The 12182-nt window shown below is 36.8% G+C and overlaps 1 protein-coding gene across 1 annotated transcript in view; it reads right to left on the bottom strand.

The window, feature by feature from the left end:
• LOC144969460 (beta-1,3-glucan-binding protein 1-like) overlaps positions 1 to 6752 on the bottom strand; it is a 19991-nt gene extending 13239 nt beyond the window's left edge. Inside the window, exons 1-4 of the mRNA XM_078908580.1 lie at positions 6539 to 6752; positions 2490 to 2662; positions 1186 to 1284; positions 634 to 759 (exon numbers count right to left, since the gene is read on the bottom strand). Coding sequence (XP_078764706.1) covers positions 634 to 759; positions 1186 to 1284; positions 2490 to 2662; positions 6539 to 6552 — 412 coding nt within the window. The 5' untranslated portion in view covers positions 6553 to 6752. The remainder of the gene's footprint in view (positions 1 to 633; positions 760 to 1185; positions 1285 to 2489; positions 2663 to 6538) is intronic.
• Between the last annotated feature and the right edge of the window lie 5430 nt (positions 6753 to 12182).

Raw genomic sequence — 12182 nt, 5'->3', positions numbered from 1 at the left:
CATAGAAAAAAAACCTTGAGAGAAAGAATTATTTTATGCTGAGAAGATATAACCATTGAGGAAATTCGAAAGTGCTTTTAATTTTAAGTTGGAAAAAGAGAATACGTTGGGTCATTAAAGAGGACGGCGTGCTATTAATCACTTAAAGTGCTGACATTGTAATCGTTGGACCAAAATATGAGTGTTCTACATAGACGATTTCTTACTTGATGAGGAGAATTATGTTGAAAATAATGTTTATGGTGACATAATTAGTGTTTTCTAAAAATGGCAGCAAAATATATATATATAGGTAGAGCGTAGAGATAGAAAGAGAGAGAGAGAGAGAGAGAGAGAGAGAGAGAGAGAGATAGATAGGTCGGTAGAGAGAGAGATAGATCGAGATATATAGATAGAAAGATCGATCGATAGATAGAGAGATAGATAGATAGATAGATAGATAGATAGATAGATAGATAGATGGATAGATAGATGGATAGGTAGATAGATAGATAGATAGATAGATAGATAGATAGATAGATAGATAGAGAGAGAGAGAAAGAAAGAAAGAAAGAGAGAGAGAGTGAGTGAGAGAGAGAGAGAGAAAGAGAGAGAGAGAGAGAGAGAAAGCAATCACAAAAAAGCAACATATACCCTGAACAACGTAAGATTGATCCAGCAAGTTTTTCCCTATTCCGTTTTGTAGAACATTCACCCAGTAGTTGACTTTGACCCCTGGATTCAATTGGATATTTGGGTTTTCATATTCAAATGTTGATCCTGGGGAATTGGGAATGACCACATTTTGAAGCGTAGGTACAAAACATAATATCTAGATCTAGATCTACTAGGAAAACAATTGCGTGTTTAAAAGCTGCTTGAAGCTGTGGACTGAAAAAAAGTAATAAACAAAGCAAAAGCAAAATAAAAAAAAAAAAAAAAAAACCCCAAAAACCCCGAATATAACAAAAATCAAAATATCACATCTTTCTTCTTTAAAAAAAAACACTTTTTTTGGTCTTCTGGTTCATCACAACTTGATACTGTTTTGAGACAACAGGTTTATTATGAAAAGATGGTGAATGTTCATATTAATTGTGTTGGTAGTGGTGGTGGTGGTGATGATGATGATGATGATGATGATGATGATGATGATGATGATGATGATGATGACGGCTTAGATAATGAGACATGGAAAATACAAACCCGCCCCCTTGGCAATATCCACGTTTATGTCTCCTGCGCCGACACCTGCCAGGGGCTTGTTGACACTAAAGTGGAGAGCTACCATATTGTAACCTTCATCTATGAATAGTCAGACAGAATGGGGAGTCAAGGATCACATCAAATTGCGCAAAGAAATAAACTTAATACTTGAGATTTTATATGATTGATTAATAACTCAAAAAGTCCCAGGTTTGAGAGTTTTTGCCAAGATCAGAGTCATTTAAATCGACCATTATTTCAAAAGGCAGCGTGGCTCAGCAGTTCGGTCTTTGGTTCGCACCCAAAAGGTACCGAGTTCGATCACCCGCCGCTGCCATGTGTGACCTTGAGAATGTCACCTCGTCCTAGCTCAATTTGCGGCACTGCATTGTGGCTCACGCCTGGGTTATTCCAGTCTTCCCTTGGAATATACCCTAGAGACAAAGTTCCCCTATGGGATGAATAAAGCGGCCACTGAAATCCTTTGGTTGGCCCTGGTGGACCAATGAAGACATGGAGAATATCGGTAGAAAGAGAAATGAAATCCTTTGGTTGGATCTGGTGGACCAATGAAGACCTGGAGAATATCGGTAGAAAGAGAAATGAAATCCTTTGGTTGGATCTGGTGGCCATTATTATTATTATTATTATTATTATTATTATTATTATTATTATTATTATTATTATTATTATTATTATTATTATTATTATTATTATTATTATTATTATTATTATTATTATTATTATTATTATTATTAGTAGTAGTAGTAGTAGTAAGTAGTAGTAGTAGTAGTAGTAGTAGATAGTAGTAGTAGTAGTAGTAGTAGTAGTAGTAGTAGTAGTAGTAGTAGTAGTAGAAGTAGTAGTAGTAGTAGTAGTAGTAGTAGTAGTAGTAGTAGTAGTAGTAGTAGTAATAGTAGTAGTAGTAGTTGTAGTAGTATTTATTATTGTTGTTATTATTAATATTATTATTATTATTATTATATTATTATTATTATTATTATTATTATTATTATCATTATTATTATTATTATTATTATTATTATTATTATTATTATTATTATTTATTATATTATTATCTTTATTATCATCATCATCATCATCATCATTCATCATCGTCATCATCATCATCATCATGATCATCATCATCATCATCATCATCATCACCATCATCATCATCACCATCATCGCCTCCTGAACCTTTTCCTGATACGTTGGCTATTCTGACGGTCATTTATGAAATTTTATTTGTAACGAAATCAATCTTTCACTTTATACAAAAACAGATCTAGGTAGTTACTAACCTGGGATGCGAAATTTGACACCCGTTGGTTTCATTGCAGTAACTTCCACTCGTATCCCCCTAGTAAAAGCAAGGAAACTGGCCAGAACGGTCACGATGGCCAACAGTAACACCGACACATGGCGACACACCAGGTTATTCATGGTGGTGTTTGGGGTGGAGGGCTTGATGTGGCTGTGTAAACAAAGTGTAAGTGTAAACATGCAGCCGCACTGAGTTATATTGAGAAAAAAATGGGGTATGGAGAAGTGCCAGATGAAAACAGAGTATACAAATCACGGGGTCAGTGCCAAACTCAGGATCCAATTGTTACGACACTCTCCGCCTGGCTGAGAGAGAGAGAGAGAGGATAGAAATAAATAAAGAGGGAGAGAGAGAGAGAGAGAGAGAGAGAGAGAGAGCGAGAGGACAGCGAGTAGTTGCACAACCGACTGAGCTATCCAGCCACACAAGAATATGGCTACCAAACTTAGTACCAATCGTGCGCTTCTCTACCTCTCAACTACTGTGGGTACCACAACGAGGCTGACTGACAAACCCCGAGCACTGAGCGAGCAAATTAAGCTATCCAGGAATCACCCATGTTGTCCAAGTGAGCACATTAGGGATTAGAAATTTTGCCGAAGGAAAAACGACGAAAGTGCCTGAATCGGGGCTCGAACCCCGGGCCTTCCGGATCACAGTGCAATGCCTTAACCACTCGGCCACTTCGCAACGGTATTATGCCAGAATTTTGCTGATGCTAAAACTATAACATAATATATTATGAAACTACAAGATATGAAGTGAGTAGAAAAGTGCCAGAAGACAATAGAGAATAAAAAAATTTTTTCCGCGGCGGTGGTGGGGTTTGAACCTGCGACCTTATTGGTACGACAACTCCGCCTGGCAGGTGAGAGCGTGGCTCTACCGTGTGAGCTATCCACGAACACAAAAATATTCGTTTCAAACCCAAAGTCATTTCTAGATCCCTCTCTCACCCACTTCTTGAGATCGCCGATTCGTTCGCCACCATCGCGAAGTAATTTTGACCAGCAGTTAAGCTTAATAGCCAATATTCTCATCACAAACATATAACATAGAAACGATTGAGACATTGAGTATGCTCCGGTGTATGGGGTGAATTTTTAATTCAGAAAAGTGAGTGGAGCAGGCACTTATGTTGGTAACAACAAGATATGAAGTGAGTAGAAAAGTGCCAGAAGACAATAGAGAATAAAATTTTTTTTTAAATCTCTATTGTCTTCTGGCACTTTTCTACTCACTTCATATCTTGTTGTTACCAACATAAGTGCTTGCTCCACTCACTTTTCTGAATTAAAAATTCACCCCATACACCGGAGCATACTCAATGTCTCAATCGTTTCTATGTTATATGTTTGTGATGAGAATATTGGCTATTAAGCTTAACTGCTGGTCAAATTACTTCGCGATGGTGGCGAACGAATCGGCGATCTCAAGAAGTGGGTGAGAGAGGGATCTAGAAATGACTTTGGGTTTGAAACGAATATTTTTGTGTTCGTGGATAGCTCACACGGTAGAGCCACGCTCTCACCTGCCAGGCGGAGTTGTCGTACCAATAAGGTCGCAGGTTCAAACCCCACCACCGCCGCGAAAAAATTTTTTTATTCTCTATTGTCTTCTGGCACTTTTCTACTCACTTCATATCTTGTTGTTACCAACATAAGTGCCTGCTCCACTCACTTTTCTGAATTAAAAATTCACCCTATACACCGGAGCATACTCAATGTCTCAATCGTTTCTATGTTATATGTTTGTGATGAGAATATTGGCTATTAAGCTTAACTGCTGGTCAAAATTACTTCGCGATGGTGGCGAACGAATCGGCGATCTCAAGAAGTGGGTGAGAGAGGGATCTAGAAATGACTTTGGGTTTGAAACGAATATTTTGTGTTCGTGGATAGCTCACACGGTAGAGCCACGCTCTCACCTGCCAGGCGGAGTTGTCGTACCAATAAGGTCGCAGGTTCAAACCCCACCACCGCCGCGAAAAAAAAATTTATTCTCTATTGTGTTCTGGCACTTTTCTACTCACTTCATATCTTGTTGTTACCAACATAAGTGCCTGCTCCACTCACTTTTCTGAATTAAAAATTCACCCCATACACCGGAGCATACTCAATGTCTCAATCGTTTCTATGTTATATGTTTGTGATGAGAATATTGGCTATTAAGCTTAACTGCTGGTCAAAATTACTTCGCGATGGTGGCGAACGAATCGGCGATCTCAAGAAGTGGGTGAGAGAGGGATCTAGAAATGACTTTGGGTTTGAAACGAATATTTTTGTGTTCGTGGATAGCTCACACGGTAGAGCCACGCTCTCACCTGCCAGGCGGAGTTGTCGTACCAATAAGGTCGCAGGTTCAAACCCCACCACCGCCGCGAAAAAAAAAATTTTTATTCTCTATTGTGTTCTGGCACTTTTCTACTCACTTCATATCTTGTTGTTACAAACATAAGTGCCTGTTCCACTCACTTTTCTATATTATGAAACTTAGATTTAGAGGAGATCAAACTTTTATTTAATGGCACAAGACCAAAGGGTTAGAACTCATCCGGTCGCTGGCTCGAATTGTAAGTTGTAATTAAGTAAGTCTGTCAATATGGTAAGAAAGTAAGTAGATAAGTAAGTATGTAAGTTAGTAAGAAAGTAAACTATTAAGGGAACAGGGTCACCAGGGCATGAAACAAAAAAAAATCATAAAATATAGAGTTTTAACGATACAGTTTTTCACTTTGGATATAACACTAAAGAGTATTAAAATTTTATCTAGATAGTGCTTTTGTGTGTTTGTGTTAAGTAGAATGTGAAAAATTGCATTTTTTGGGGATAATTTCAGATTTCCATTGAACAAAAATTGAAATACTCACCGCTCCCAAAGTTTTGTAAAATGTTTGCCTGACAGGGTTTCGAAAACTTTGCCAGCATGTAAAAATGATGTAAATCTACAAAACAGACTAGGGATATGACTGACCGATACATATTCTTTTTCGCACCTCGTCAAAGTTGCACCTTTTGAGAGCTATTTTTAACACAATTGGCGGATGATGAATTTAAATTTTACAGAGATAATATAATATCCATAGTCTACACATACTACGGTGAGAGAATGCGAGTAAAGAGCATTTCTCAAGGACTCAACTAAGCACCAAGCAAGGCTCGAACCCAGGACGTTCAGATCCGAAAGTGATTGTCATACCACAAGACCACATAGCCGCAGAATTTCAATATTTTGATCATTTCAACTTTACATTTACTAACGGCATCTGCTTCATTCTGACATAAAATCATTATGACGTTGTGTGTCGCACATTATCGAGTTTCTATTTATTATGACAGTGAAATTCAAGTACATAAAGCTACTTACGTTTCACAATCAAGCAATGTGAATGGACTGAAATCGGACAACAGTGTTCCAAGTATATTATATAACCTTTTATTAAGGCCACGATTATTTAATTTGTATGAAGCCTATCTCACATATGAAGTTTTTGACACGTGATTGAAACTTTTATTTTTATCTTTGCATTGGAAGAGTCTGATAATTAATTTTTTTCTAAAAAAACAACAACATTGGTTTTACATTCAGCATCATCAAATCAAATATTACAATAAAGTTTTTAAAAAAACCCAACAAACAAACAATTATATATTGTCTAAAACAAGATCAATTATTGTACTGTATCTTTTCTCTTTGGAAAAAAATGAATGAACTAGTTTTCTCACCGAATTTGGGAGTAAGTACATTTAATGTGTTTACAATCTTTGAAGTTTTGAGTTTCTCTTCGATATATTTAAAAAGACAAAACTTATGAGGCAGTCATGAGACTTTAAATGACAATGATGCAATGATTTCATCCGTAATTTTGTACCCCAAATTATATTAGAGAATAAATAGTGAGAAATATCAACTGAAAGTGCTCAAAGCGCTTTACAAGCGCCAACAGCAACACTTTACATGTAGTACGGCACATGACGCCTGTTAGGCGATGTTATATTATTTTACGACAAAGACAACGCTGTTAACCGCCAGCTACTCATTATAATTGAGTAAGGCGAGAGAATGTGAGTAAAGAGCTTTCTCCAAGGACTCAACTATTATATGCGCCGCTCAGAGCAGGACTCGAACCTAGGATCTTCCCATCCGAAGGTGAGTGTCATACCACAAGAACACCGCACAAATATAGTAGAAAAGGTGGGACAAGGTTTAAATGACGCACCAAAGACGTACGTCTTAATACGCATCATGGGAATCGGCCATAAAATTGAAGCATGGACAGAGGAGTCAGCATAACAGATAAGCAAATACAATAAAATCTCGCTATACGACACCCACTATCCTGACAACCTGGAAAAAAGACCTTGCTCATGAAATAGTGATAATATATCTTCTTCTTCTTCTTCTTCTTCTTCTTCTTCTTCTTCTTCTTCTTCTTCTTCTTCTTCTTCTTCTTCTTCTTCTTCTTCTTCTTCCTCCTCCTCCTCCTCCTCCTCCTCCTCCTCCTCCTCCTCCTCCTCCTCCTCCTCTTTCTTCTCCTTCACTATTTATTCTTGTTCTTCATCTTGTCTATTCTTTTTTTTTAAGGGCTAGGGCGTCAAAATCTTTCCGTACTCATTTTACACCTGAATACGGTGAGAGAATGTGAGTAAAGACCCTTTTCCAAGAACTCAACTATGTGCTGCTCAGCGCGGGGCTCGAACCCAGGACCTTCTGATTTGGAGACTAGTGCCATATCACTAGACCACATAGCCGAAACAAATTATTTTATTGGTTGAACTATTGAATACAGCATACGACTTACTTTCTTTTCTTTTTTTTTCTGTTTAAGTCAGGCTATGAGTTCACAATACGCTTCAACAGACATGACGTCACTTCCCTCGTATTGACCCATGGTAACCTAGTAACTGACTCTAAACTATCGGAACAATGGCGGACGCCCTTATGAAATATTTCTCCCACGAGCATAAACGCGTATCCAGATGGAAAAAAACATTATAAATCTGATCATGTTTTGACTTTTACACTTTCTGATCACAAGACATATGAAAAGTTCTCGCCGGCATGAAGAATAAAAAGTACAGATTTTCTTAGAACCACGATGGCCACCGTTGATGGGCGACGTGACGTCAGACTATTGAATCCAATGGCTACGCTGAACTCCAACCCCCACAATGTAACGGGATAACTAACTTTTATTGTCATTTTAAAAATATGGCTGCTTATACTCAAGAGTATCGTCACGTAATCAATAGATAATGCAATAAGACGAAGACTGCGACGATTGACCGTGACCCACCGTTTCAATGCAGTAATATGTCGGGGTAGATCAGATGTTGGATAGCCAAATTTCAGTTAAAATGTGACATTTGGATACACTTTATGTAGTTGTGGTTAACTCTCTCCTTACCAGCCATAGGCAAATTGTTACATTTGTTACGATACAGCCAACATTTTTTTCTCATTCTGATTTCTTTTGTACATCAAAAATTGAAAGAATATTTTTAGTTATAGTTTAAAAAATCTATTATCTTGTTGCAGTGCATGTTTTACAAAAAATATGCTTTTATGTTTGAGTGAAAAAGAAATATAATTTTTGTGTTGTTTGGTTTGAAGTGTTGGGGAAAATCCTTACAATGCCCGACAAGGAGAGAATTGAACTCCTCAATAAAGCATATATAAATATTAGCATTCAACTACCCCAACTCCATGGGTAACCACTAAACCACAGTAATGTAATATGGCAGCAAGTTTGAACAATAACTGGATTCATTGGTCTGATGTCACGTCGCCCAGCAACGGCGGCCATCGTGGTTCTAAACAAAGAAAATCTGTACTTTTTATTCTTCATGCTGACTTCATATCTTGTAAACAGAATGTGTAAAAGTCAAAACATGATCAGATTTATAATGTTTTTTTCCCCCTCTGAATACGCTTTTATGCTCGTTGGAGACGTATTTCATAAGGGCGTCCGCCATTGTTCCGAGAGTTTAGAGCCAGTTACTAAGTTACCATGCGTCATTACGAGGGAAGTGACGTTACGACTGTTGAAGCGTATTTGATATGTCTGAGATTCGAACGCTGGCCGAGGCAGGCTAATTTCTTTTTGGGTGATTCCTTTCTTGTTTGTTCCTTTATGTCCGGCATTGTTTCTTTACCACCATTTCAATTTTTTTGGTTAATAACCAGTGCTGACTCTCAAATGTATCACGTGCAGAGTTTGCTGTATATCTACCTATACAATGAAAGTAATAGTTTCATGCTAGGAGCACATCGTATAGACGTGCGGCTATGTGGTCTAGTGGTATGACACTCGCTTTCGTTATCGGAAGGTCCTGGGTTCGAGCCTCGCGCTCGGCGAATAGTTGAGTCCTTGGAAAAAGGCTCTTTACTCACATTTTCTCACAGTACTCAGGTGTAAAATGAACACCTGGCCGTTAACAGTGATGTATTTGTCCGAAAAATTGTAATATCGCCTAACAGGCTTCATGTCCCGTTCTACATGTTAAATGTTGCTGACTAGGGACCCCCTTGTAAAGCACTTTGAGCAAATTTAGTGGATATTGCGCTATATAAAGCTCGTTAAAAAATTTTTTTAGACATTTCTGATTGTTGAACGCAAGTATGGGCTTTGTTTAACTCTTTCCTTACCGATCGTTTTTTTCGAGCATTTTCCCCAAAATGGCAGGCTTACTAAGCAGAAAAAATGATTTTTAAACTCAAACAATCTCTCTACAAAACACCTTTATGTTCTTATTAATTAAACAAAAATCATTCATCAAAGTTTATGATGTACAAAAATAATCAGAATAAGAAAAATGTTTATATTGTGTTGTAACAAGTGCGACGAATTGGCTGTAGGTGGTAAGTAAGACTATCGTAATGGAAAATATTATACGTTGGTTTGAGAGTATTTGCGATGTCCAATTGATTATCAGACCTTAACCCTCTCCTTACCAGTTACAGGAAAATCGTCACATTTGTTACGATACAAGGAACGTTTTTCTTAATTATATTTGTTTTGCACATCACTAAAATGTAAGAAAATCTTCGTTTTATAAAGCTTGTTAAGCTACACAAATATGTGCTTAGAATCTAGAATAGATATCTAGCCGTATATGTTTATTTCTCAAGAATTTGAGTGTAAAAAGTTAAGTTCCGTGTTGAGTAGGTATAGCATTTCTGGAAAAAATCTGGAAAATAGTCGGTAAGGAGAGAATTAAAATAAGTAGACGCTAGTTTTAACAATTACAATAAAACCATTTAATGCCAGAAAATAATGAAAGGAACGCTTAGTACGTACAAGATTTGATTTCATATTTATTGTTTTTGTAAATTCAAACCAACGCACAAGCACAAAATAATAAAACATTATAACAATTTCATCACAAAGCGTACAGTAATCAAAATAAAAAATAGAGAAATCGTTTTCTAGAAAAAAAAAACATAGTTCAAAAATTGAACTTACATAACTAGCAATAATTATGTACGAAAGGTGTGAATATTCGATTACCACGGACCTAACACTCATTTATCCAATCATAGTCTACTGCTGTGAATAAACCTTGTTCCTAATTATGCATTTAAAGAATTTATAGATTATATTGGGATTGACTATTGATTTTTTTAGTATCAATGCTGTTTCCTAAGATATGACTTTCTTTTGTGTCTATGCCCCTCACTTAAAAGATTCTCGCCTTGTTTCTGATTGATTTTACTTTGTTTTGATTTAAGTGGCCTGTGTATGATCTTGATTATCCACAGGTTCTTATAAAATGAGTAAATGGGATAAATATTATATTATTCAGGAATCTTAGTTTCTTTACTATATTACTAAAGTTTTGATAATTAGTAGAAAAAAAAACATTATTATATTTTATCTAAACACAACCAACTATTGAATATTGCTTTCTATGTACATAACTTTATGTTTTATTTTCTCACTTATGTTTTATATAACCATACCGATTCATACCCTCTTGCATTTTGAAATTCCAGACGTGTTCCTTATTTTATGGGAAGAGGTAGAATAATGTGGATTATACAGTACCTACATGCATGGACCAACAGTTTTGTTTATTACAAAATCTGAGTTATTTTATACTGTAAAATGCTTAAAATATTTTTTCTAAAATAAGAAGAGTAACACTGCCTTTTGAACTGAGCATAACATTTTTCATATCAATATCAGATTTTATACAGCGCCTTTCTACGGTAGATACCATGCTCTGAGCGCTTTGAATTTTGTTTTAAAAATCTCTTGATGATGGATAGCATATATGTGACCCACCGTCTCAAAACGGTATTATGTAGGAACGAACCAGATGCTTAAAAGTCGAAATAAATGTTAAACTGGTCAAAAATATAAATTGTTCGCATTAGCAACCTAAAATATGGTATTCATTCTCCTCTAGAAAATATACACACTCAACACAAGTCTGATATTTCTGGTTATAAATTCAATTTTCAACATCTTAACCAACCCGACTTAATACCGTGTTGAGGCGAAGGGTCACATATTTGAGACGCAGCCTTGCCTTACAGGACTGGCCATATTCGGCTTTTCAGGCGCTAGTACAACTTCGGACAAAGAGAACGCCCTACACTAGGAGACCTTCAGATTTCAGGTCCATCTCTGATAGGAGGAGGAAAACTGAACGAAAATGTGTCTGCACGGACCCTCAAATCTAATATTTTCGATACCGTAATGTTGTAAGTCCAAGACTGTACTGCTACAACACAGCACATATAAATTATAAAACAGTAAGAAAGTGGAATCAAATATAATATAGTATTGTCTCATGATCATATAATTATCACATTCAAATTCACGCACACTATACTGCAGAATCCGTTGCCATTGCCATTCCGCTTCCAACAAGTGGGTTACCCCCCAAAAAATATTATACAATCACCAGGAGGTTCTGGGCTGTTCGGAGTCACGTAAATTAGTAAAATTACATCTATCAACAGTTTTTTAAGGGGGGTGGGGTGGGGGTGGAGGGTGGTTGATTTGACATTTCCTTTATTTTTCACCATAATAGAAAACATTATCTTTCAAATAGTTAATGCTTTCATTTCATCTGCAGAACATAATATTATTATCAATTTAATAATGCGACTAGTGTATGTCACGTAAAGTATAATTTTGACTAAAAATATGAGAAACCCATGAATTAACGAATTTGGTATTGTTTACAATATTAATGTAGTACTGTAGAGCCATCAGGCCCATATGGCGTGAAATGGACAATGGCAATTGCTTGCTACCCCTAGGATAGGACGGTAGTCTATAACAAAGTGCTTCTCGCCAGACTTAACAGATCCAGCTACCCAATAACAGCTGGGAGGACAAGGGCGGGGAGGGGGGGGGGGGGGTCAGAAAATCCCAACTGCACCGGGGATCGACTGCATACAAACCAGGTCGTTCACAACGCGACACATACAGAGGGGAGATAACTATGTTACTACAGTGCTAATGTCCATTTTATAATCAAGTTGTTTCCCTTAGTAAATGTTGTATTTATAGGTATGTTGGAGTTTGGAGAATGTTTAATGGGTTGTCTGTTGTTATTCTCTTAGTTCAAGGCTTCGAAAAGAAACAAAACAAAACCCCAGTCCTATGCCCACAAAATTATTATTTAAAAATCACATGCCAAATTTAATAAGAAAA

The sequence above is a fragment of the Berghia stephanieae genome, chromosome 3 (assembly GCF_034508935.2).
Source record: "Berghia stephanieae isolate SIO BIC M18660-M18661 chromosome 3, UCSD_Bste_1.3, whole genome shotgun sequence".
Lineage (NCBI taxonomy): Eukaryota > Metazoa > Mollusca > Gastropoda > Nudibranchia > Aeolidiidae > Berghia > Berghia stephanieae.
Note: the sequence above shows the minus strand (reverse complement) of the source record. Positions and strands in the feature narration are given on the sequence as shown.